The sequence below is a fragment of the Drosophila rhopaloa genome, unplaced genomic scaffold (assembly GCF_018152115.1).
Source record: "Drosophila rhopaloa isolate 14029-0021.01 unplaced genomic scaffold, ASM1815211v1 contig_115, whole genome shotgun sequence".
Taxonomy (NCBI): domain Eukaryota; kingdom Metazoa; phylum Arthropoda; class Insecta; order Diptera; family Drosophilidae; genus Drosophila; species Drosophila rhopaloa.
The window spans coordinates 12490087-12517817 of NW_025334990.1; the positions used below are offsets into that span (position 1 = coordinate 12490087).

Sequence of the window (27731 nt, forward strand, 5' to 3'; positions counted from 1 at the left end):
TGAAAACAAAAGTTCTGAACTGGGATTTTGTATACTAATGTATATAACTCTTATTTTGATCGCCTTATAAAATCAATTTTGTTTTGCTAACTAAGCCAATTTTGCACTGATAACAAAGTTATTTTAAAATTGTTTATATATTTTTTCTCAGAAACTCATATAATTGTTGCCCTTTACTAACAAATCGTCACAACAGTTTTGCATATATTAGTTTAATCACTGAATCTGATAAGAACATTTGCGTAATTTTTGTTTATTGGTTTGCATAAAACTAATTTGTTTCGTTTTAGTTTTCACTTTTCACACACTAACATTTTTTATCACTCCAACACTTTATTTCTTCATTAAGTTTAAGTGCATTTTTTTAAGTATTTCTTTTTAATTTGTTTCTTTTGTTATGTTGCTGTTGGCGTTGATGTTGCTGTTGTGTTTTTATCGCTGAGGGAACGAACCGCAAAAAAAAACGCACAGCTTTTCTTTGGCTAGTGTTGCTGTTGCTGCCGTGCGGCTATTACTGCTGCTGCTGCTGCCGCTGGTGTTGCTGTTGCTGGTGTTGCTATTGCTGCTGCTGGTGCCTCAGCTGCTGCTGGTTTGTCGTGCGCCGTTTGGCAGTCGGTTGAGTACTGGCACGAGCCGCTGTCAGCGAAACCAAACGAACCGACTTCGACCGACGAGCGACGCCAGCAGCAGCAGCGGCAGCGGCAGCAGCAACACCAGCAACAACACGACAGCAACAGCGACGCCGGCAGCGAGAAAGTTTGCTTTTTGCATTGTTGCAGCGCTGCGATGAGTGAGTATCTGTGTGCGAGTGGGTGGGTGATAGTATGGGTGTTGCTGCGGGGATGTGGCTGCGGGGTTGTTGCTGCGGGGATGTTGCTGTTAGCCCTAACAGACGGCTGATAAGCTGCTGCTGCCGCTGCTGTTGCTGTTGCTGTTAGCATGTTGCATGTCAGCTGCTCTCTCTTTCTCTCTCGCTCTTTCTCTTGACTTTCATGTTGAAACCAATTCGTTTGTCATTTGTTTAATGACACAAATATTTGCACAAAGTGTTTGCATTTATGTATGCCGCGACAACCTGTCTTGCCCCCTTCCTCCTCCTGTCCCTCACCCTCCCCATCCACTCCTCGCTTGTGTTTTCAATTTCCATTTGGGCGTCATGAAAGTTTTCCCTCAATTTGTATTTGTGCCATAAATTTGATTACCACTAATAGACTAATAATAATCCGACTAATGATCGTCGTTTCTTTTTTTTTTGGGGTTTTCTTGGGGGCTTTCAGGCAAATTGAATTCGCTTCTAGTTTGATGACTGTTAAATTGGGTTGAGCCTGCAAGGACACTCGTCGAAATCCTACCCAAAAGCCAGGACAACGTGAACAACTAAATAAGGAAGTGACACCGGAAACAGGCAGCGACGTCGACGTCAAAGGAATGCGCAAAGGAATTTGAGAGGGGGTTGGAAAATGCGGGGAGGCGGGTTTTGGGTTCAGGAACCACTCAAAAATCGAGTGAGTCGATGAGTGGAAACCTCTCTCTTTATCTCACTTTTTTTCTTTTTTTTTTTTGTTGTTGCTCGTTTACAAGGCAACGACACCGGCCGGCTGAAACTAGTTAAGGCCACCAACAACCCTCTTCGCTGGCCACAGCCTCCCCCTGCCACGCCCCCCTTGCCACCGCTTCTACCAACGCTTACAGCTTAACCTATAAAAAAATTCCGCAAGCCCAACAACAGCAACATCCACAAATGGGAACACTCCGCATGCGAAAATGTTCTTTTGAGCTCTCTCGGAAAATCTGGGCGCCTGTTACACACGCAACGAAGTTGCCAACACAAGCTCACATGTACGCACACTCCACTGCAAAGCTGTTGCTGCTGCGGCGATGTTGCTGCTGCGATGATGTTGCTGTTGCTGCTGCTGTTGGTGTTGCCGCTGTGTCAGTGCCGTTCATTTGTTTGATTTTGTTGTGATTATGCGCAGTGCTTCGGCGACAGCGACGCCGGCAGAGGCGTCGTGGTAGTCAGCGACCCATGGAGGGCATTTGGGAGCACAACAACAGCAGCAACGGCAGCAGCAGCAACAACACCGCAGCAACATCGGCAGCAACAACAGTCAGACGGCGAGCAACTGAAATTCTCGCTCCGAGTTGCGATACACTTGGACAATTCGAAAATGTGATAAGGTTTGCTTGTGGCACTTCGATTTCTGCCAGATTCTGATTTCAAAACATTCTGGTTTTCCCCAGTACTTTAAATATACAGAGCTTAAAAATGGAATAAAACTAGAACTCTGGAAGATGATTACGATCTTAAATGACTAGGTTATTATAACGGTCTTATATAAATTAAAATAAAAAGAAACAGTGATTACCGGAAAGAGTAAACACTCCACTTAATTAACTCTTCAAATAGTCATTAAATTCGGAGGGAATCTACATATGATATAGATACTAATTTAAACGAAAAAGATTTCGGTATACTATTTTTAAATAAAGTTCCCTATTTTCATTAAAAATAAATTACATTTCTGAAAACAACCATACAAATGCTGATTCCGCAGGGTGTTTGGCTCCACCTTTTCCCTTTTAAATCATTTTGACATGAAATTTCTCCAATATATATTTTCTATCGTTAAAATTTAGACATAAAGCTCCAAGATTTTTTCCAGCTTCAACCATAATTTACAATCCCTGCTCTTGCTAGTGTTTGGCGATAAATATTTGTTGCCCTCCGCTGTTATTCTATATATTCCGTATACCCAGTACTGTCTGTTGCTTCAACTCACGGCTGTTGGCTGCTGTTTGTGTGTCGTAAAAACTCATTGCCAGTTTGGGGCGTCGCTCAACTGGAAATGTGGCCAAGCCGAAGCTGAAACTGAAGCTACGGCTAAAGCTAAAGCTGAAGCTGAAGCTGCAGGTGTCTGTCTAACCAAGTCATCTCACATGCTCGTATATACTTTTGTATATATATATGTATATAAATACATAGTGGATGTGCCAGCCCCTATGTAATTGCGTTGAGCATTTCTTTGTGCGGCTTAATTAGTGGCTGGCAGCCAGCCTGTTTTTCACTTTTGAGGTTTATAAATGATGTTCGCAGAAGCACAGCTCGGGTCTATTGGCAGCTCAATTTAAAGGCCGAAACGAACAGTTACAACGAACAGCACAGTTACGATTTTGTTACTAGACATATGTCCTCCATTTCAAATGGCCATTTTCGGGGCGGGAACATGGTGGTAGCGAATCGAGAAGCGACTGAAGGAGTGCGAGGTGATCTCCTTGGTGGGCGTGAACTCCGCCCGTTCGATAATCGCCCGCGGACTTCCAAAATTCAACAGCCAGAACTTGAGCTCGTTGACCTTGGGCAGAGTGCCCTCCAGTTGCCCCTTGACCGTGCCCTCGTCCGTGTTCATCACCCATCCGCGCACCTTGTTCAAAGTGGCCAAATCCCGCGTCTGCTTCCTTAGGCACACGCCCTGCACTCGTCCAAAGATCTCGAACCCACACGTGAAGATCTGCTCCGTCGGCTGTATCATGGTTCTACTCGGGTTCTCGTAATCAAATCCAGTTGTGTAAATTTATTTAATTTTTGTCAATTCTATGGGTAATGGTGCCGGAAGTTACTAGTTTTTAAAGTGCCAGAGCCTGCCTTTTTTGGGGTTTGGAAATATACAGTGAGCTCCAATACTTTGCAATTTGGAAAGCCATAATATACTCATCATTTCCTAACCTTGGATTTGGATTAATAATCTAGGACTATTCTTAAGTAAAAAGCATCGAAATTTAAATGAAATTTTATCAATTTAAAAATGTAATTGAATAAATGCAAAATATTTATTATAAGCTAACAAAAGGTAAATTTGTATTAATTTGCAATAACTAATTATCTTTCAAGCCATTTTCGCTATTGATGTTACATTAATGACTTTTCCTTACTTTCAATCGGATTAATTTAAAATTGGCAATCAAAATATAGAGTTTTCATCTACAAAACGCATACTGTATCGAGGAGGACGCTAATGACATTGTATCTATTGTATATCCATCGCGTATAGCGTATCCCATATCAGCACGGGGGACTCATAAATCACTTGCCACACTTGCTCGCACACTCACATGCGACGCCAAGTTCATCTCATGGCAATCCAATCAACTGGCAATGCCACAAAAGTTTGCAACCACCAAACAGAGGCGAAACCCTCCCCCCCTTCCCCTTCCCCTGGCACCCCAACCACCCCCTCGATACCCACGAATCCCAAACAGCAAAACACCACCTATGGGCAGCGAACAATAACTAGCGAGATAAACAGACAACATTCGGCGTTAATGCAAACGCGAAACGCCGACATCGCAGGCGATTCTAAGGCAAATATTTAATACGATATTTATGGCCTAGACGTAGAAGTAGGAGCAAGGGAGATAGACAGACAGAAAGAGAGCGAGGACATTAGAATGAAGTCCAGGGAGCTAAGGTATTTGCAAAAGAAGCCCTTGATAAATGACTTCAGCTACAAGTACCCCGTCCCATCTCCTTAATATTGCTTTTCCGAAGGCTACATAAATTATATTTTTTCACAATTAAGCCCAGTTAAGGCCATCGTTTAGCTTATAGTCAATACAAGACTGTTTAGTATATAGCGGAGGTTAATCATTTTTAACTCCCAATGGAATAAACCTGATAGTTTTTTTTAAATAAATATTATTTAAAGATATTAAAACAATTTAACTTTCATAACACCATAACTTTCCTGCCTCGAAAGTTGATCGAGCTAGTTCTATGCACGTAAAATATATTCCTTAAATCGAATTTCGACTGCTTTGTCTAATATTTTAACGGGGATTCCTATTTATTCTACCAAGTTTGGGATTAAGCTCAAGCTTTGGATATATAGTCGCTTCATAGAATATTTTTCTTAAAGGGTATAGAAATTGACGTTCAATTTAATTAAGCAATCATTTCCTACACCATACTACTTTTACAGGTGGCGAAATGACCCTAACGCTTTCAAAATTACTTAACCAATTCTGGCAAAGTGGAACCAAAGTCTTCTAATTATCCATCCAAGCCAGCACAGTGTTGTAATTTGTTGTCCAACAGTAGCTCAAACCAAGAGATTTTCTTCCAAGAGCTTTTCCGCCTGCACTAGCCATTCCTAAGTGAGCTGAAATATGTGGAAATGGCCCTAAAGCTGCCAATTTTGTTAAGCGAATTTTAAAGTTTTCGCAAAGTGGAACCAAAGGCTTCAATTTGGCCGGCATACTGTGGCCAATCCAACTCGAACTCTGTCGTGTGCCCATTCAAATGAAACAGCACGAGCCTCGGGTTCGTTTTGAGTTTCAGGCTGAGTTTCTGGTTGAATCCGCTGTTGCCGTCGACGCCGAAGTCGCCGTCGCTGTGGCATTCGCTGCCGGCGTCACTGTCGACGTCCGTTCGATATTGTTGTTGCCGAGCCGAAGGTGAGCAAGCCAAATCAAACAAACCGAAGCGCAGCAAAATGGGGAAAAAAATAAGTTGAAACGCTTCAAGGGATTTCGCATGCCTCGGTGTTGTAGCTACGGGTATAGGTATATCTATAGGTATAGCTGCTCATGTTGTTGCTGCCAGAAACTGCGCTTCAATTGCGACAGCAGCAGCAACGGCAACAACAACAACTACAACAAGAGCCAAGTCGGTAAACAAAACTCGGCTTCTCTGAAGGCAAACTGCGTGAAGTGGGAGAAAAAAGAGAGGCAGTCCAGAGAGTGAGAAAAAGAGGGATCTTGCTGAATGGATAAATAACAGATAAGCCTAAATAACAGGGAATTTCACAGTAATAAAGTTTACTAAGAAAAGGGGAATCCTTAAAATCAAAAGTTATTCAAATTGCATATGTATAAGTCCCTACATTAAAAAATGAAGTTATTTTCCATGTTTTTCAACCTCTGGGAATATAAACTTCACAGTATAAAAATAAAATATACTTATCTGGAATTCCAATTCTCTAGAGATGTAGATTTCCCTTGATTTCAAAATCACTTTGGTATAATTAGAAATGAAATGACTCAAGTTATTTTCTTTATACTCGTAAATATAATACTTTAAAAGAGTAATGCAAATCATTTTTGGATGGAATTTCATAATAATCCTACCGATTTCCTATTATGTCCTTCAACAATTTACTTTTAATAAGGAACATTTTTTGTATGTTCAAGTTCCTTATAAGTCCAAGAATTTCTTCATATTTTTTGTATCTTTCAGAAAGTTTTGCGGCCAAGCCAAACGGCGCCAAGCGCACACACACACAAATCAAATCGGAAAAGGCGAAACAAAAATAACAACAAGAACAGCAGCGGCGGCGGCAAGAACAACAATTAAATCGAATTGGAAATTAAAAATAAAAAGTACAGTCCTCGCTCTTCCCCAAGCCCAAAGCGTTTTCCCCGCCGTTTTCCAAATTGAATTGAAATGCAAACGAAAGCTAAATACTAAAATTAGCTTAAAATAAGTAAAGCAGACGGGGCAATAACAACAAGTGAATAGAAAATCAAAGCGAAGCATATAAAACAGCGATAATTCAAACGCAAAATGTAAACACTTCAAAGCTGAGAAACGGGGAAGGCGGGTGGAAAATTGAGGAAAAGCTGAGAAAATACAACTACAGTTGCATAGGAAAATCGGAATAACAAGAAAAAGAAGTGGGAATGGATTGGAGTCGAAAAGGGGGAGTGGGAATGGATGGATGAGTTGGGGGGTCGAAGTATGAAGGCTTGACTGCGCCTTTAATATCTCACTCACTCACACACGCACAGTGATTTGTTTACGCAAATGACACAATTATTATTCCGTGCAGATAAAAAAATTATAGCCAATAGAAAAATAAAAACTCGTTAAAATAGGAACCCAAAAAACGGTTAAAAATCATTCCAACCGACATTATATAATACAAATTAAAATATTTTTTTTGATAAAAAAATTCATTGTTAAATATCATATTAGAATATTCATAAATGTTACAAATCAAGGAGTGATTTATTATTAACTGTTTTTTAATGAAAATTAAGCGAATTAACTTATGGTAAGTATTATTCAATCCAAATGTAAATCCAAATTTTATATTATATTCAGGTAAGAAATTATATTACCAACAAATTATACATTTATTATGTAAAGTGTACTAAAACATCTACCGAAGCTGAGCTTTTCTTGTCCAAGATTTTCCCTGATTCCAATCCGATTTATCTATGATGTATGACCAAGCATTCCAGAGAATCCAATCAGAGAACTGTTATACACACTCGCTCACTGAGCTGTCCTACGCTGCGTATACGTAACCCGTGATCTTGTCTTCAGCTTATCAAAATAACTCGGCGATGATGCAAACATTCCAGCTATGCCGATGCCGATTCCTTAATACTCAAATACTTAGCTTAACTTACGGTTTTATCTGCACTTCATGCATATTTACACGAAACAACAATGCGACGATGGGACTGAAGGGGGAAACTCACCTGCAACGAGAGGAAAGGAGACAAAATACTGATTAGCCACAAATGCAGCGTAAACGCAATGAGAATGATAAATTAACTGGCTAAAAATACAGCAACCCAACAACAACAAAATCACGTCAGCGGCCAAATAAGGCAAACAATTGCAAAAATCTGCATGTTGCCGTCGCTGCCTGCGTCAGCGTCGCAGTCGACGGTCTAAAAATATTTCACTCGGCTCGCTTAGAAAATCCAAAATTAGCTGGCATGGCGTGCGCACAAAATCCAAAATGAGGGACACAGAACTAGGCACAGTGGCCTGAACTCTCTTCTTAGTTGGTTAAAAATCAAGAAAGTCAATAATTTTGTCAATAAAACCTGATTTAATTTTTCTCCTAGTGATTGAATTTAGAAAGTTGTAAATCTACTAAAACCACTTTTCAGAAAGAAATTTAATACATTTAGAAATTACAATAATAATCGTTTTGTTTTGTTCAATTAAGTATAAAATTTGTTCTTCAGGATTTTCACTACTTTATTGCGAACTAAATAAATTATAACCTTTTTATTGTTATTGGATTCGGTACATCTACGTCCTTTCTATCCTTAGATGTACATAGGTATAATTTTCTGTATTAATGACATAAGTATCATTTTAAAAACACTAGTTAAAATATTAACTTATTAGAAAATACGTAGGGAAAATTTCTAAAATTTACCACCACTGTGTGGCGTTAGTGGCGTCACCGTTGAGCGGCGGCAGAGGCAGTCGCAGCGACGTCGACGTCGACAGCGTGCGACAGCAGGTTGGCAGAAAGTCTGCCACTGATAACGGGAAATGGCATGCCAGCAACAGCGGCAGCAAAAGCAGCAACAATAAGGAGAGCCATCGACATTCTCTCACTCTCTTGCCGGCTCTTTCTCCCCACTTACTCTCACTCACTCACTAACACACACACCCACACCATCACACTCAATGACGCGCTCTCCCTCGTTCGCAGTGGCCATGTCTTCCATGCTCTCGTGGCTGGCAACGCTCACGCCAAAATAAACAAAACAAATGTAAAGTGCGCCCCCTTTAGCAATGTAGTATACACTGAGAAAACCATGTATGGATTTTAACCATGTTTTCTTTTGGTTAGTTTATTTAAGGGAGAATAAAGGATTACAGAAGTAATTACTCATAAAGAAAATTAATCAAATGTTTTGATATAATATTAGTTAAAGCTGAATATTATCATTTTTTAACTTTATGATACCAAAGATGCAATGACCTGTGCGATTGTGCTAAAAAGTAGACTCAACCAAATTTCGCATTCAATTTTTGGGGATACATTTTTTGTAGCATACTTCAAGGAACTATTTTTGATTTTAAGCTTGGTTTTTGTGTGATAAATAACAAAGTGATAAGAATGATTGTATTTTTCAGTGTGTATGTGAAAAGCGGGCGCAGGCCTAACCGCCACCTCCCTCCCCCAAAAAAACCACCCAACCACCTAGGACAAGCCATGAAAATAAATATGTGGGCATAACAAAAATGAAAATTGTACGCGAAATGTGCCGCAAATGGCAGCAGATTTGCCATTAAAATTTACAAAGGGTCTTTCTCCGTGTTTCGGGAACCGAGTGGAAACCCGAGCGAAAGCGGGGAATAAAGAGGAAGACAGGGAAATCGAGAGAAAAGAAAACATAGACAAACAGTCGGAGGCAAAGCAAATCAAAACAAAACAAAGGAAACATCACAAAAACAAGTCAAGCAATCGCCCTGACTAAGTGACTCTTTCCCTCTCTTTCCAACCCTCACCCTCTCTCATTCGCTCACTCCGCTGCCTGTTAAATAACAGCTGTACATTAACAGCGAGCGTTTTTATAGCGTTTTAGCAATTAAAGCTGTAATAAAGCAATTAGAAGTACAATTACCAAAAGTTCGGCCAATTTGTGTGAACCAAAAACAGAAGGTAAACAACAAGCATTATTTACAAAATGCTATATTCCTTGCAATAAAAAAGAGAAAAAAATGTTAAATGGTTAAAAATATCTGGCTTTAACTATAAAATATTTTTAAAATTAATTACTATGTTTTCTTAGTTTGAAATGATCCATTTAGCATCATTAATTTTTAGCATACATTAGCTGATATACTTTTTATGTCACCCCAACGCTCTTAATAAATCAGGTGATATATTACACATACGCAGTGTGGAACTTTGGCAAGCCGTATCGAAAAAATTGCATTTTCTGTTGCTGTTGTCAAGCACTGAAAGCCTCGCATATGTTTTGTAAATTAATTAATAGTTTTTATACACGGTAGTGCATTAAAAAAATTGAATGTTTACATAAATAAATCATTTACAGTGACAAAAAAGAAAAACAATTTTTTCGGTTAAATTTAATTTATCCAGTTTGACATAGTTTTTCGAACTTAAAAATGCTTGTAAATGTTGGTGGCTGCATGGAAAATAGTAATATCATATTGGCTAAATGACAGCGGCAGTGCTGACAATACCAATTAGCCTTTCGGTCAAGAGAAGTTGGCCAATAGATGACACAAACAGGCCACAAGGGAAAACGGAAGTAGAAATATATCATGAGTGAATGAAATGAAAGCATTAATTAACAGTCCAAACTGTTAATAAAATTGGATGGTAAATGGGCTATTTTCAATAGGAAAATGTTAAAGTTTAAAAAATGGTGGTTATTTATGGCGATTAAAATAAAGATACATGCAACACCGATGGTGTACAAAATATTTAACAATAGGCTTTAAAATAAAAACATATGGAGTTAAAAATTGCGAAAAAAAATCTAAACTTTCATATCAGTGAATATGTAAAGCCAAACTATTTAGACATTTCGTGGCTTTTTAAAAAGTTATATATAAATGGAGAGATAAACAACACGTATACGCAATGTAATATATTTTGATAAATAATGAATATTAAGTATACGCAGTGAAAGCCAGCATTTTATTTTTCTTACATAATTTCGAATGCAATTTTTAATGAATATTTTCAATATAACGTACTAAATACATTACAGCTTCCGCAGGTTAAATGCATGTTTTAATTCGCAATTTTGACTTGTACCGCCTATTCCATGCAATTTTCGCTCGATTTCATTTCCTTCTATTTTTCTTTTCGTCTTCATTTTGACGGCAACGATTTGCAATCAACTTAATTGAATTTTGTTTTGATGCAATGACAAGGCATAGAGGAAAGGTGGGGGGAAGGGGAATGGGGAGGGAAAGTGGGAGGGGCTGAAGGCGGGTAGGGAGAAGGGTTGTCACGCCTTCTGCAATTGTCTTAGCTGCTTGTCGTCAAGTGGATTTGCTAGTGGAGAATTCTAGTTGTTATTGCTCTTGCCTTTGTTGTTGGACGATATTCAATTAAGCGACATCGTCGACGTCGCCATTTAACGAAATGAAATTTTCACTCTATTTATTTATTTTGCTTCAGTGTGAACTTTTGTTTGTTTATGTCAACGCACTGCGGAAAAACAACAACAAAATCAGTTAATTCGATCAGCGAAGGTTGTGGTGGGTTAAGAGGGGAATGGGTTAAGGTGGGCAGCGGGGGGCAATTAACACAATACTGGCAGGCAGGCAAATTTTACAATTTTTCGTCAATAATTGAGCAAGGAAAGCGGGCAGACAATCTCGTGTCCAGGACATGCGCACTTAAGCCAGAAACTTAAAGCCAGGCCACAAATTGCACAGTTGGGTGGGGGAAAGAGGGGGTTAGTTTAAAAGGGGAAAAAGAGGTGGCTGAGGGGGCGGGGGTGACAGCAGACCGACTGTTGTCCCTTGTAAATGGCACCCACACACGAAGCGAAGGTGGCCGAGAGGATTGCCTCGAATGCCGAATACCGTTAAGATTGTTACCAAAATACAGAAAACTTCAGATAAAGATAGTTACGGTGGAGGATAGGCGGATTAATCATGTAGGGGTGCACAGAGAAAAACTAAGCTACTTTATTAAATTAAAGCCCACAATCATAGTAACAATGTAACCAAATCATAAAGCTGTTTTAATAATATATGATCTCAATCAAATACAAAATTTTATAACAGCAGTATAAAATTTGCATTGCACACATAAAGACACATTTTTAATATGTTTACAGACAGTATTAATTAATGTTACTGCTGCTGGTTGCGAATTAAACAATACTAAGTCACTTTTTTATAAAGACAAATAAAAAAATAAGAAATTTGAATGACTCAAGGATTTGAGTATCGCTTAAGAAAAAATATCGAAATTGTTATATTTTGTATAGGGAAATATAAATAGTACATTCCCATGTTGAGAATTTCATTTTTAGAGCGGTGTATAATCGTGCGGCATATGCCACAAAACTGTGCAACGTGCGACTCCCTCGCTCTTTCTCTCAGCTAATGTAGACAAATTTTTATCGCCTGCTAAAGTTTTGTGGGAAATTTGGTTTTTTCTTCGGATGCCAAACCCTCGGGGGAGGGTTTCGTTAGGCGGCAGGGGCCAAAGGATATCTCTTGGCACAAGGGGTAGCAGACGATTTTGTGCTTGTTGACGCTAAATAGGCTCGTTTCTCTGCCGTTAATAATAATAGTTATGATTATGATGATGACGACACTGGCCATGGGCCAAGATGATGCGAAAGTGTTGATAAAACACGGCGGATAACACAACGATTAGAGAAGTGGTAGTGGGAGACGGCCTTCCCAGTAAAGATTCAAGGGGCTCAATCAAAATTATTAATTTACCAGGACATCCAAAAGTTGCTGATGACAGGACACAAGGGGTTTCGGGTCAAGCGACAGTGTCAACGGGTTCGTACTTTGCTTTGATATGGGACTGTAAATCAATTTGGGGGAAGTTACATTTTTGGACGGCATTTTAGACCTTAACTTCAACATTTTCGGAACTATGAAATTCCCCTACTTGCGATTCAATGCAGCGTTTGTAAATTGTTTAAACAAATCCCCCTACTTCGTCTTCTTAAGCTCCTAATCACCAGCAAACAAAAGTCAAATCAAAAGCGAAGACCAGGAAAAAAGATTGAAACCGCACAGCCAGCCAGCATTAGAGGGGGGGAAATGGGGGCTTGGGAAAAGGAAAATGGGAAATGGGAGGAAAACTGGAGAGAGAGTGCAGCTAACAAGCAAAACGTCAACGGCGAGGCTGACGAGAGCGACAACATCGTTGCAGGCGACTTCCAATTATTTTTTATATTTCTCCGCAGCAACAAAAGGCACTTCAGGACAGGGGCGGCGGTTCGAAGGGGGATCTGTGCTAGCTTGGCTGATGCAAAAGTGGATTATGTGGCTGCCTCAACAATCTTTTTTTTTCACCCCACATTTTGCTCGTTTTCGCTTTCCTTGCACTTCTCGGCCAAGCGGAGGGGCGTGCGTGAAAAGTGGGCGCGGCACTCAATAGAATGGCACAGTTTGTCGAGGGGGAAGCCCAGGGGAGGGTGGCTTAGGAGGGGGGGTTGGTATAGGGTATAGGCAGGAACAACCACAATCATTGATGGGGCGCCCCTGGAAATCAGGGGAGCTTCTCTTGCATGCAAAAGTGCATAAATCAAATTCATTTCACATTCCTTATGTATAGGTATATGAAATTTAAGTGGAGCACTTAAATTTTTAATCAACCATGGACAAAAAAAATCGAAGGTCCCACAACAAAAAAAGTAAGTTTTAACTTGGTCCTTAATGATCAATAATCAAAATTTAAAAGTTGAATCTAGGTCAATATAGGCTTTTTTTGTGATTAGTTAAAATATTTTGATGAAGTTTTAAATGAAGGCACTTAAAAACAACATTTCTTTATATTAGACTTAGATACAAATACGTTTGATGATTGAGGTTTGATATCTCCTAAAACCAATTTTATTGCTACTTCAAACCAATTTAAAAATCTAATTTCTGATTATTCTGCTTAGAAAGAAAGAATGACGAATTGCATTTTAAAGGGGCACATATTTTTTTAAATGTTGGTCAGATACTTAAACTTTTCTTGCAATTTTATAATCAATCGCAGCTAATAAAAGGAAGGCCTGTATTTTCGGTTTACATACCATCGGCTGGGAAATCAAGTGGAGGAATACAGACTACAAATATTGAAGTCTTTCATGGTGCAAACAAAGCTTTTAAGCTTCGTTGAGTCTAACACAAATACACACAGACACACCGGCATACACACCATAATACATGTATAGGCACTCACTGTGATATGGGGACCGACCTGCCCCGTCCCGCCCCTCTCACTAACCACCCCCCCTTTTGGACCACAGAGGCGCCCCATTACAGAAGCTTCAAAACCAACGAACAACAGCGAATCAAGAAGGGGGAAGAGAAGGAGCCGGATAAAGGGGAGAAATGGGGAGAAAGAGGAGCAGAGAAAGAGAGAGAGAAGGAGCGGGCACACGTTGCCTGCCATATGCGACACTTGAGAAGGGAGCAGGGGGTGGGGTAGGGACAGGGAAGCAGGAGGTCGACGAGGGGGGTGGGAGAGCAGGCTGATTGCTGACTGACTGACTGAAAGAGACTGCGTACCATGGCTCTTCTGTGGCCCATGGACACACAGTGTCCGCAAAAAGGTTGCAACCCCAAAAAGGTGGTCCCAAATATTAAGTAAGCTAAAATATAGAAATAGTTCTAAGAGAAGCATTAACAATTTCATATTTAAATATTTTTTAGTTTAAAGATTACCTATTCTATTTGAAAAAGAGAGAGTATTTACTTGGGAAAAAGAAAGGTTACTGTTTTGCCAAATCATAAACCAAATAAAATCCTTTCTAAGGAAAAATAAAGAAATTTTAAAATTTAAAATAAAAAATGTAGTTTAGTGTTTCTTTCTGAATGCCTTAAAAGATATAATAGCGTGGTACTGCAAACACAATTTTTCGAATTACGTTTCATGCTCTTAATTCCTTTAAAAAATCCATATATATTTCTTCTAAGCTATGACTGTCCGAACTTTTCTAATCCACTGTACACACGCCGCGAGTTCCTCTACTTCAGGTTACATGAGCCTGCACCCTCCATCTCGTTTCCTCGCCTATGGCTATCTCTGTTGCGCTGCTCTGCTTTTGTCGCTGCTGCGCTCTGCAGACAAATTTCTATAAATTATGCATTGTGTGTGTAAACACGACAAGTTGAATTGAAATTACGGATTTAAATGTGAACCAAAGATATTTTATAGCTATCTGGGTGTGCTCATATATATATATATATATTTTTGTTCGGGTTGGAAAAATTAAATAAAATAAAACAAAATCAAATAAGGGAATGGGGGCGCAACCCTTTGCCTTTTGTCTCAGCTGTTCGGCTTTCATCGGCCGACAAAGTTTGCAAAGGCACAAAATCAACAATCTCATAAATTTAATTGCTTCAAGTGAATTCTGCCGCCAATTGTCCAGTGGTGCCCCTACACACCCCTCCAATCCCCTCCCCTTTTTGACAGTGACTGTGCCTTCCTCGTTGTCTCATTGTCACCTTTTGAACTTCCGGCGGCGGCGTCACTTTTCACTTCTCGCAGTGTACATACATGTATCACCCTGGGCAGAAACAGACAACAAAATATATATAAAAAAAAATGAGAGAAAAAAAACCCACTCAGACGTAAACTTTTTCCACATGTCGGATGGACACTCATTGTCTCACATCCACGATTCATTTAACATTTCTATTTGTTGGAGGCGAGTTTTGTTTATTTGCAAACATTTCGTCATCGGTGACATTGATGACGATGGCTATGACGTTGCGTCTCCTTTTCGCCTTTTGCCCGCCGCTTTGTTTTACGTTAAACGTCCATTTATTTTTAACATTTAAAAACGTCAACAGTGTAAACAAAAGCAGCCTCAATGACGCAATGAGCGATAAGTGTGGCTTGGCGGTTGGGAAATGGTTTATTGCATTTAAGTTAAGAATCTGAGGATTTTTATATCTGTACATTCATGCCCTTTAAAAATTCTTTGTTGTTTTCTCAAATTTAATAATGAAGTTCAGATTTTTTTCAATTTTGCCATCTTATCGAGAAATTTAAAGCGTTCAACTTAAAAAGAGAACGGCTTGAATAGTCGAAAGCGATTTCCGAAGACTTTTTCGGATAATAAAAACGTCCCCTTTAAGTTAATAATATAGTAATCTAATATTTTATTATAACAGCTCCTTTAAAAATGCTTTAATTTGAAGCTTAGTGCTTTAAGCTAACTTTTTGGTGCATAGGATGGTTAAATAAAAATGTTTTTTCTAAGTAGTTAAAATCTTCTGCATTTTATTTTAAATGTTATCTAATCAAATTTGTTACCAGAACCTTTAAAAACAATATGATGAGTTAGCTTCAATAACTCTAACTTGCTTTGTGGAAGTGCGTGGTTAGATTTAGATGGCATATTAAATCTATCTTTTATCATTGGGATAAACATTGTCCCTGCACGAAAATCGACTTTTCGCCGTCGACGAAGTCAATAAGATGGGTGCAGAGGGGTTGGGGAGGGGTGGCAATGGGTGACAGAGGGTGAGGGTTATGTGAGGGGTGCATGCAGCAATGTAATGAATAAATGAGCATACAAACACGCTCTCACGCACACACACGTGGCCGTGTATTTGTGCAGTTAATTTGCCATTTCCGCTCCAGTAAAGTAATGAAAAATGTACTTTTTTTCTCCTGGCGGTACTGCTGCTCTGCCCATTGCCGCTCTACAAATCCCCGTTAAGTGCCCCCAAAACCCCCCTGCAATCCCTTTTATTCCGTATCTCCCCGTGGTATTGGTCAAGTGCCATTGTTCCAGGATTCGGGCTGTTCGGTATAAACGCTAATCACTTCGAGAGGCATTTGGCCATATGCCGTATATTAAGCATACGCCGCATGGGCCATAGAGAAGATGATGTTTAAGCGAAATTTCAGGGTATACCAACATGAAGCTCATTAGAGTATACGCCCGCTTTTCACATGCAAATTGAAAACTGCAGGTGGGAAACTGCAAACGGTATCTAATGAACGTTTTATAGAGGGGGAGGGGGGGAAAAAGCCAAATGAAAATGCTGGGCACCATGGAAAATTCCAAGCAATCAATGGCGGTGCCTTCAATTTTGCCTCGGTTATGATGTTGTTGATGTCACATGTTGCACGAACATAATCGTTATGGTTATTGGCAGGACTGTATAGACACAAGCCAGTCAGCGGGGGGTCGGGGGTGGTTTGACTTTGGAGGGTGGTTATGGTAAACGAAGAAATAAGAGGCTAGCATGATGAAAGTTTGCGAATCGGTGATGGAAAAACAAACTGGCATAACATACAGATTTTAGGGATGAACAGGACTTTATTAGGGGGATAAGATCGCAAGCGATAAATGTCGGTGATTTTGGGGGACGAATTCAGCTTAAGTATATCTATAAGTATCAATAACCAAGCCAGATTTGCTCATTTATCATTTATGAAATTTTAATGGAATTGATTTCAAAATTTGGCAAAGATAATAAATCAATTTACTGAGGGCCAACGCGTTTTAAAAGGTAGACATTTTTAAATTGCTATCTAAAAAGGTTCTGCAAAGAACTTATAAATCTATCAATGAACCAGCCTTATTTACTGATTAATCATTTATAAATATTTAATGGGATTGCTTTTAAAATAATGGTTATATGATATGATAGAAAAACTATGTTAATTAAATATGGATTTGTTGTCAGTTTCATAGAAGATTCTTTAGACTTTCATTTTATTTTTGAACGATGATCATTCCGTCCGAAAAAGCTATTACCAATTTCCCAATACAATACCATTTTCATTCCCTTGACTCTTTTTATGGCCGGACAAATCAATCGGACACATTTGCCTTTGACACACGACTCGTGTTTGGCTTAATTTTGCATATAAACCCGCTCTTCATCAGCTTTTCCATTTCCCGGCCAAGCGGCCAAGAGCTCATTTCATGTAATCGACACACAAATTGAATGCAAGCCCGGGGACCTCGACATCCTTTGGGATGCGGACATGGATGTGGATGTGGATGAGGATGTGGATGTGGAAGTGGATGCCAAAGTGCATAAAGGAAGTCCAGAATGGCGCCTGACTGGCGTCATTCAGAGGGTTAACTATTCCCATCAACACGAACTGGTCATTTTAAGTGAAAAGTGTTCAAGTTCTGGAGATTCCACAAATGTTTGCGAATCATCGAGAATATACAAAGTCTCTTTGTCTGCAGTCCTTTCCTAATCAAATGAATTAGCTAAAATATATTGTACTTCAAGGAATATTTATGGCAGGAAGCTGAGAGTTGAGTAATGTTGGGAGGGGGAGGGGGGAGGTTAGTAGGCGCATTGAAAATAAAAGTAAGTAAAGTGTATTCAAGTTAGTGTGTGTATCTGTGTGTTTGCCTAGCTGGGATGTGTGTGTGTGTGTGTGGGCACAACTTCAAAATGAGTTTATCGATTTTAAAGGGCAAAGCGAAAGAGCAACAGCAAAAGAAAGGAAGGTAGGGGAAGTTCCGCCTGGTTTGTTTTGCTGATGATGTGTGGATGGGTCGAGCATAAAAACGAGAATTCCCCTGCGTTCTCAATGGAAATCCCTAAATAAAATCGAAAAAAAAAGTGCGATTACCCAGCGATTATTATTTAAGGGTTAAAAATCCACAGCAAGCCACTCGACAAACCACACACACACACACCTCCTCATACTTTTCAGTCTTTTCTGTTACGCCTTTCTCTTGTTTATTATTTTTGCCCTGACAACAACAACAACAACAACTTTGCGACGACAAACGTAAAGCAATTAAAATGCTTAAGACAATTGACAAAAGCCAGACTCAAGAACTTAAAGCTCGCAGGGCCAAAAAGAGCTTTGACGGCCTGAAAACTCGAAAGGATGGTAAAGGATAAATGGCCGGATGGCAGGAAGGCGATGGAAAAGCTCCTCTTCTTGTGGAAAATTGCATTTTTAATATGCAATGAAATTTGCCAAACATAATAAATAAAAGATGCAAAATTCATTGTATGAGTATATGTAGGTGTATATGTGTGTGTGTGTTTTTGGAAACATCCTTCCTCTCCGACAGCTTTATTCTAGGTTCCCTGTGTTGAAGGTACAAGGATATCACGCACAAAAACGAAGCCTTTGAAGTGCAGCGAATATGGAAATATATTACAACCCCTCACTTTCCTCAAAATGAGCAATGCGTGACAAACACGCAATTTTGTTTACTGTGGAGCTCAAGGACCTTCAAAGGCTTGTTGACATTTTAATGGCGATTTATTGGGTCTGATCAAATTGTAAACCTGTAAAAATACGTAAGGTTTTTAAAAAGGCACCCCCGAAATTAAAAATCTTAAGACGAATTTACAACATGAGTTGCAGTTCGTTGGCGATGCAATAAATGATAAGAAATAATCGAAGAAAATGCATTGCCATTCGCAACAATATTATTCCAGAAATCCGGCAATAATTTATTCCGCCACGTATATAGCCCGCACATCATTTGCTATATACTGCATATATCAATCCCCCCCGCATCCCCCCTCATCTGTAGTCAAGTGCAGGCCGCATTCAACTTTTCGTCTGCAATTCGTTTTCTTTGCTTTTTTCGGCTGTTTGCCTTCCCCCATTTGTCGAAATGGAATCGATTTTGTTGAGGCAACGTCGGCGGCGTCGGTGTCCCCCCGTTTCCGTTCCACGCCCCTGCCCTTTCACCCGCCCCCTTCCCCCTTGCTCACTTCCCACTTACAGCCCCCCTTTTTTTCCAGAGACCCACTCAAACCCATCCATATCTTCGTTAGGCCAAAAGACAGAGCACGCAAGGGGTGCAGACTGTTAAGGTGAATCCCCTTAACGAAGACATGGGCGGAGGGTGAGGTGGCAAGGGGGCTTCCCCAGTGGGCGGTTTGGCAATTTTCAGTCTGCCCCAACTTCGATGGCGAGTCGAAGATAAATGATGCATTTAACAAAAATGTGTAAAATGTTTTAAAATACATAAATTGCCGACAAGTTGAACAAAAAGGCAAGGCGAAGACTTTGAAATAATGTATAATAAATTAAACATTGAGCTAGGACAATGAATTTTCCAGATGAAAATGTTCAGGTATAATCTAGAATTATCTACGGATATTCAAATATGATTTGAAGTGTTTTACAAATTCAAGGGGGCCTTAAATTTGTCAAATGAATTGAATGTAGAAATAATAAATCCTATTTGCATAAATTACTATTCATTATTAATAACTATAAATTATTAATAAATGTTTTACACGCGTTTGAAATTGTTTGCAATAAACATTTTTAAGCTTTTGCACACCGAAAGGTAAAGTTACTGCCAGGAAAGTTATTATTACCTGATTTGTATGTAATCGGTTGGAAAAACTATTGTAATAAACTAACCTGCTGATAAATGTGCATATTTATATGAGGTACATGCACCTTAAAATTCGTTAAATCTCTAGAGATTTCTGGAGCACACGGTATTAATATCACATGTCTTTAAATTACTATTCACAAAAACAAATCACAGCACGTACCCCTGGAATTTTCATCCGTTTCCACATGTTCGTAGTACAATTTCACCTTAACTACCTCAATATATAAATTACCCAGCTCGCTGTAATTTAAGCAACTTTGCAGGACACGCCCACAAGTGGAGGCGGAGGCGGTGGCTTCTTCAGGAGCGATAAACAATGAAAATGCAACCACAACAACCCAGCGACAACAACAACAACAACAGCAACAAATAATCTAAGCTTGCAACGACGATACGCCAATAATATGTTGTCACTTGTCAATCAAGATGCAACATCAACGACAACATCAACAACAACAACAGAAGCAGAGCCACTTGAAACAAACAACAATCTATAAGGAGGGGTTTGGGGCGGGAAAGCGGGAAAATCGGAGGGCGGTAGGCTCAAAGGGGGCGGGGCAGATCGCTCATGCAACTTTTGTTTTGTTGACTGCGCTTCGAGACTTTGACTGACTGACTGACGGCTGTCAGAAAATGCCACACGACCCAAAGTGAAGTGAAAATTGGCAACAATGAATGGAACACAACAAAAAAGTAATAAAACTGTGGAAAAAGTGCAGCCAGAAGAAGCTGAAGAAGAAACGGCAACACGCGACTTTCCCAAATAAAATACAAAAAAAGAAAAAAAACGAAACACACAACAACGCATTATAAACAATATGTTGGACTCGGTTCATTGTTGTTGCTGTTGGTGTTGGCAATGTTGCTTTCTTGTTTTGCATGTTGCACCGGCTACAACGGCCGCAATTTCCAGCGATTTTCACCGGCAACCGCAGGCGGTGGCAACAATCAGTAAAAGTTTTCCAAAACAGTAAAAGCAGCTAAATAAAAGAAATGAAAAGTGAAAAGCCAACTTAGATTAACCGCTCCCTGCCCATTCCATTGATCATTAATTCATTGGCGAGATGCCAAAGGAATGGATGAGTGGCCAACGGCGAAATCAGAAAGTAATTAAATTAGTCCAATTATTGGAAGATCTATGGAACGGGGGCTATCAATCTACAAAATGGTGAAATCGGAAAAACCAAATATTAATTGAACCTAAGCATAAAACCTGAGCGTGATAAATTGTTAATATTTAAAATCTTTTACTGTTTTGCACTATTATAATTGAAATGAATTAAACACACTACAGATTTCATTTTGACTTTAATTACATCATTTTTTTTTACCGATTATAATTAAAGAGTGAATTGTTTTTTTACGACCAAATATGGATATTTAAAACAGTACGTTATTTGAGATCATTGATTTGAATTTTTTTTTTATTTGTTATTTTGTAAACAGTTTCTTTGAGAGATAACATAAAATTAAAAAATAGTCCTCAATAGTCACTAACCCTTATCATTTGTCATTATAATTTGCACAAATGCTTAGAAAAAACTGCACTTCTTTGAATGATAAGTTAATAAAGAGGTACCAATCTAAATGACTTTTTCTTTTCAGAAATTTTTCCGTAATAGACCTTAGCTACTTCAACATCCTCATCCTTAGCTGCAGGCCGAGCCAAATCAACTTTTTGCATATGAAAAGAATTCAAATGAAGGGGGACAAATCATCAGCGACTACCAGTCGGCGATGAATAATTACGTGCTGATGGGAAAGGAGGGGCCGTGGTGCACAGTAGTGCAAAACGACACAAATGACTTGGCCAGGCGGATGCGGAAAAACTTTTCCACTCCACTCCAAAACGAACAGATCTCGCAAGTCGACGGCGAATAGCTCACGTTCTGCGTTTGCCCAGATAAAAGAAATAGAAACTCCGAGTCGCTCGGAATCAGAATCTCGAGTTCGAGCTGGCTCTGGCTCTGGCTTTGGTAATTACAAGCTGCGATGGGGTCGCTTGACGGACTGTCGACAGAACTAACAATTATATAAGCCAGAGGCCGTCGAGATTCGCGGCTTGCATCACTCAGAAAAATATCTTTTGATTCGCAAAATATACACAACTTTTTTGCGGTGCCACTTTGCCGCTGTTCAAGGTATTTTCAAATGCAGCCACAGGAACGTCAAAAAGTCAGCTAAGTAGTACCTACAATTGCTTGTAGCTACAGCGAATGTATCTTGTAGCTACAAGTTGGCGGCGCAGTTCGAATGCGAGCTGTGTGTGAGTGAAACTGAACTGAAACTGAAAGAGTACAAAAAGCAGCACACTCGCACACACAAAAAATACAAAAAAAAAAAATCGCTGACCTCATTATTATTTTGTGTATATATATGTACGTGCATTCTCCGCTTGGATTGCTGGCTTCGTATTTATTTCGCTGCTCTTTTGAGACCGCGGACTGCACCAGCTCTAATGTGAGGCAACCCGTGCATTGATGAGATACCCGCGTATCTGCTGGATGCGATTTGCATTCGGCGAGATAATCCCAAGCTCTTTTGAAACACCAATGAATTTCCGAATCGATTTCACAACCTCATCTTACGAGAATTCAGCGCTAGGGCGACAACAATGTCGATAAAATTATATTCCGTTTTGAATCACATTTTGTCGGTCAGATTGAGTGGGATGACTACTAGGGATTTCCTTATGAGAAGGTCGCTGTGTAGAATTATTGACTACTTATTTATTAAATTTTCTTGGATATACCACTTCTGAAATGAATTCTACTTGGCCTTACAGAATTTAGTTTCTAAAATTTTGTATTTGACAATTATAATGACCTCCCTAAGTACCTAATATTTTGTAAACAATCATGTACAAATAATATATAAGAAATCACATTAATATATTAAAAATCCTTTTGTATATTTTTTATCTAATCCGTGTTGACCTTTAACTAATTAGGTATTTTTGTAAGTCTTAAAATATTTTAATGATCAAAATTCCTACAATAACTGACAATAAAATATTCCAAAAATAAAAGAAAGCACAGATTATTATCCCCACAGCTTTAATATACAAATACAAGGAAGGAGTTTAAAATAAGCACATAAAATCCTTTGAAACTCACCACATGAACACTGCTCTGCAGCTGTCCGGCTAACATCGTCTGGGCCTGCTGAAGTTGCTGGTGCTGCTGATGCTGCTGTTGCTGGTGTTGCTGCTGCTGCTGTTGATGCTGCTGCTGCTGCGAGGGATCGGGCAGCTTCTTGTCGGTCTTCTTGGCCGCCCGCTTATTCTTGCTCTCGAGGAAGCGCTTCTGGAGGGCGGTGGTTTCCTGGTTCTGCTGCTCGCAAACGGTGCTAAATGCCTGCTCGTAGCGCGGCACGCAGTCCGTCTGCCGGCGGCGGTAGTTCTCCATGCGGCGACGCAGACGGTCGACGACCGGCAGCCGCTTCGCCGGCATGGAGTCACCCTGGCCCGAGGAGACCGCTCCTGGATTTGCAGGTAAGCCAGTTCCGTTGCCGCCACCAGTGATTCCAGCGAATCCGCCTGTTGCTCCCATGTTGGCGTTGTAGGGCGAGTGTTGCTGCTGCTGCTGCTGTTGCGGCATTCGCTTGGAGTCGCCCGGGGCAGAGGAGACCGCTCCTGGATTCGCAGGGACGCCAGCTCCATTGCCAACAGTGATTCCAGCAATTCCGCCTGTTGCTCCCAGGTTGGCATTGTAGGGCGAGTGTTGCTGCTGCTGCTGTTGTTGCTGCTGCTGCTGCTGCTGCTGCACTTGGATCTGCTGCTGCTGCTGGGCTTGGGCATTGTGTTGCTGCTGTTGCAGTTGCAGCTGCTGTTGCTGTTGCAGATGAAGGCCCAAGTGCTGCTGGTGCAACTGGAGATTCAGATGTTGCTGCTGCTGCTGCTGCTGTTGTTGCTGTTGCTGCTGCTGGGCGACGGCGGCTGCTTGGCTGGCGCTCTGGAAAACTGGCAGGCCGCCCGCATCCATAAATGCGTCCGTGGTGAGGCTTTCGCTGGCGCTCGTTGCTTCGCAGCTTTCGTCTCAGTCGGCGGCGAACGCTGACGGCGACGAAATCGCGAAGAACAAGGCGGCGACAGCGGCGGCGAATATATATATATATCGGTTGTCTATATCTGATATCGGCTGATTTAGCTGGTTGCCGCTGGCAGCGCTTCTGATTGCTGCCGTTCCCGCGCTGCAATACCGGAAATGCCTATTCTACGCGGAGAAGTGTGAGGGATATTGCTGCTGGTGCAGGTGAAAGCGACCACAAGAAGTCAACATCCTGTGTCAAGTCCTGTAAGGAAAGAGTAAACAATAAATTAGTTTCGAATTATAAATCTTTAAATAAATAATTAACTTAAATTAAAAAATTTTGTAAAATGTATATAAAATTAGATTCAGATTAAATCAGTCCCTTAATCTTACACTGAAACATTTGAAAACATCTTAAAACGTATTTTTCAAATTACTAAGTATTTAGTCATGTTGACAAATACTGTTATATATTTTTAAAAGAATTTCTAGTGATAGTATTATTATATTTGATTTCCGGTTTTAAATATATATTTCGCCAACAAAAATTTACTAAGTTACTGATAATACTCGTTGAAAAAACCGACAGAAGCTTTAGAGAATTTTTTGAATCCAAAACTAAAGAAACTTTCTTATCTGTCACAAGGTCATACGGCTATTCTACGCTCTCATTCGCATTCGAAATTCGGCGATTTATGGATCAGTTGGAAGCAAAATTAAATATGTACGAATCAACTGATAAGAAGCGGAAAGCGAGAGCAAGAGCAAAATAAAGAAAGAGCTTATGAGTAATGTCAATACTAATACAATACGAATTGGCGGTGGGCTACGTAAGTATGTATCTATGTATAAAAGAAACCACAACAAATTAAAGGCAAAACAGATCGACGAGCACCATTTCAAAGAACTGATAAAAACAATGCAACCGAACAGTTTAAGAAAGTCTAAGGCATATTCGTCATACACTGAGAAAAATTGTTTTAAAATTAGGCAATATTTCTTGAATGTATAAATAAACACAATTAGTAGTAGTATTTTTAAACAACCAAATACATAGGTTGTTTTTATAAGTAAAATACAATTTTAGGTTACAAATTTGAATATTGATAACGCTTATCCGTTTTTTAAAAGGCTAAATACACTTGTACAAAAATCCAGTAAAAACACAAGGATAAACCGATCGGTGTATTGTTGATAATAACAGATCATCAACCTTATAATGTCCTTAAAGTGTTATTTTAGATCTTAAAAAAATGTATCTTAGAGATACTTTACAAGATCCAATGAATATGTTTTACATTGAATAATCCTCGTGTGGGTAATCCTAAATTGTGGAAATATTTGCTTTGTATCAGTTTGGTATTTGGTTTCCCTCTTTTCGCTCAGTGCACCAAGCAAAGCTGATTAAAGCCATTAATCGCTGGCAAAACGCGAGCGGCCGTTGCGCGTTTTCTTATACACATTCGCATTCGCGTGTCCCGTCTCTAAAAGCGAGAAACGAGAAACGGAGAACAAAACAAAGCAAAGCCAAATGGAATCGGGAATGAGCGACTGAGACAGAGACAGAGACTGAGACTGACAAACTCAACTGAACTGGCCTGCGCCGCGTCTGGCGGTTGAATGAATGACTGATGGACGGATGGAACACGGCGAGCGGTTGGAGCACCCGGTGGTGCTGTTGCTGTTGTTGTTGCTGCTGCTGCTATTGCTATTGCTGTTGGCTTTGGATGGTGCTGAGAAATCGGTGGTGCTGAGTGCTGAGTGCCGAGTGGAACAGTTGCCATAGCGCAGTGGTGCTGTAGATATGGCTGTGGAAAGAGTCAACGGTCGTTGGGGCGAAAAACGAATGGCAGCGAACGACAGCCGACGAACTTTGGATGTTGCGGAGGGGCAAATGAGCAGAAAACCTTTGGCAACTTGTGCCTGATATGCAACACGGGAGAACTTCCATAATTAATACTACATAAAACAAAATTATATAGCATAATTCGAACTGCTATAAACGGAATATCTCTTTAATTCGACCTACTTAAGTATTTCATAAGTTTAAATTCATCAGATACATTTTTAGATCCATAACTCGAAAGCTCAAAGAAATTTTAGAGGATATAATGTTTTTAATTATTTATACAGTAAATTTTTAATTTAAATTTCTTTCAAATTATGTATTAATATTTAAAAAATATTTTAAGTGATCTTTTTAAAAGTGTAACTCAACATTTAAAATATCACTTTTAGGTTGCTTAATGAAATGCTGGAATGGTCCAGAACTCCGAGTCATATTTCTACATTTGTTCGAGTTATGGAAGTTCGACTGTATAAGTTATACGGCACGTGGGCCAAAGGGGTGGCTCAAAAGGGGGCGATGCGGGCAAATTAAGCTGTAAACAAGAGGCGAGATGAGATGGCTAAGCCGAGAGGCCCTAAAGCCCAAACTCCTCGGCTGCAGTGGAAACTGGTTTTTGGGCTTTCGGTTCGGTTTGGTTCCTCAAGTCGAAAATCGGGCACTTTTGGAAACGCCAGCGCGACTTTACTCGCGTTCGAAACAAAAACAAAACCCACTCGCATACAAACGAACGGCGGTTTGGCCGAACCGAATAGCAGGCGCCCAGCTTTTGCAGACGGAGAAAGTGGGAGACCGGGAGAGAGCAAGCCGAGCGAGTCAGTGACGGGCGAGTGAATGAATGAGCGAGACGGCAGGGCAGGTGCGAGTGGGAGGGGGCGCAAAGTGAGTGGGAGAGCAGCAGAGTGAGTTATGTTAAAGAGATAGTATGAGCACTGTTGTAATTTGAGTGATTGAGCAACTAAACGAGAGACTAAACTCACTCGCAAAAAAAAGGTCAAATTAGAGGCGAGCGATTTGTTTGCTGTTCTTCGCTAATATTGTTATTGTTATCGCGCTGCCGCAGCGTTTAATTAGAAAACAGAACTCCGTTAACCCATTGAGGTAGGCGGTGTCAAATGGAACGGAAGTACAAGTGCATTAGCTGAAAACCCACGTAATCACGAAATACTTCTCCATTGCTGTAATTAGAAATCAACGGAAAAGATAAATTCAATTTATCATTCTGACAACTTTTGATGGAGATATGTTAGATATAGAACAACTTTATCACTAGAAGCTATTCGGATGTAGGTTCATATCTTTAAGGGATATTATTCTGAATGTTCTGAAATTTCTTTTTTAATTTCCTGATTTTAATTTTCATTGGAATCTATAAAATTTAAGGAAAAGTGGGACACTTTACTCAATAATGAGTCTTCCCTAAATTTAATAGATTCAATGTTTCCTAATAATGGTTCCCTATTTATAACAAGATAATTCTTTTGACTTTGTACTGAATTAATAAAAAAACAAATAAATCATACCGAATGCTTGAAATCAAAGTACTGAGAGTAATATAAACATAATTGTAAACGTAAAATCTCAATGAAAACGTCAAGTGCAAGCATAAACATTAAAAACCAACATTATCGATAAGAAAAGAGTCCCGTCACAAGAAAACGAGCAGAAATATTGGGGCCTCCAAATTACAACGCCATAATATTTAAGAGGGGCTTAGAATTTTCAATTAAATTGCATCATTAAATTTCGAACATAGTTCCGAAAACAATTTTCAAAGGAAGCAAAGGAGGAAATCGATAAGAACCATTAAACTTCTAGTCATATAAATCCTTCAACGAAGGCATTTGTTTGGCTTGCAAAAAAGGTTTTTACTTTTACAGCAGCGAAGTCGGCAGAGAATTTACAACAACATTGTGAAACTCATGATTTACAACTGTCTCCACATCTTCATTGTAATTTTTACTCACATCGCGTGAGCGAGACAGAACATAGGGAACGAAGAGAGGAAATCTCGGCGTCACAGGCAACAAATTTCTAGGTACAGTGAAACCCGAACCTTTTAGATT

General features: G+C 39.7%; 2 protein-coding genes across 2 annotated transcripts in view; both read right to left on the reverse strand.

Moving 5' to 3' along the window:
* The window catches only part of LOC108040596 (neurogenic protein mastermind), a 72944-nt gene that overhangs the window by 27684 nt on the left and 17529 nt on the right, over positions 1-27731 (reverse strand). The window contains exon 3 of the mRNA XM_017118101.2: positions 22905-24081. Within this exon, the coding sequence (XP_016973590.1) occupies positions 22905-23771 (867 nt within the window). The 5' untranslated portion in view covers positions 23772-24081. The remainder of the gene's footprint in view (positions 1-22904; positions 24082-27731) is intronic.
* Positions 2597-4149, reverse strand: LOC108040595 (acylphosphatase-2). Its single transcript, XM_017118100.2, has one exon. It carries the CDS (start codon positions 3528-3530, stop codon positions 3198-3200), a length of 333 nt encoding a protein of 110 aa, XP_016973589.1. The 5' UTR covers positions 3531-4149; the 3' UTR covers positions 2597-3197.

Excerpts from the sequence above, each read along its gene's own strand:
- LOC108040595 (XM_017118100.2), bottom strand. The coding sequence starts at position 3,530 with ATGATACAGCCGACGGAGCAGATCTTCACGTGTGGGTTCGAGATCTTT.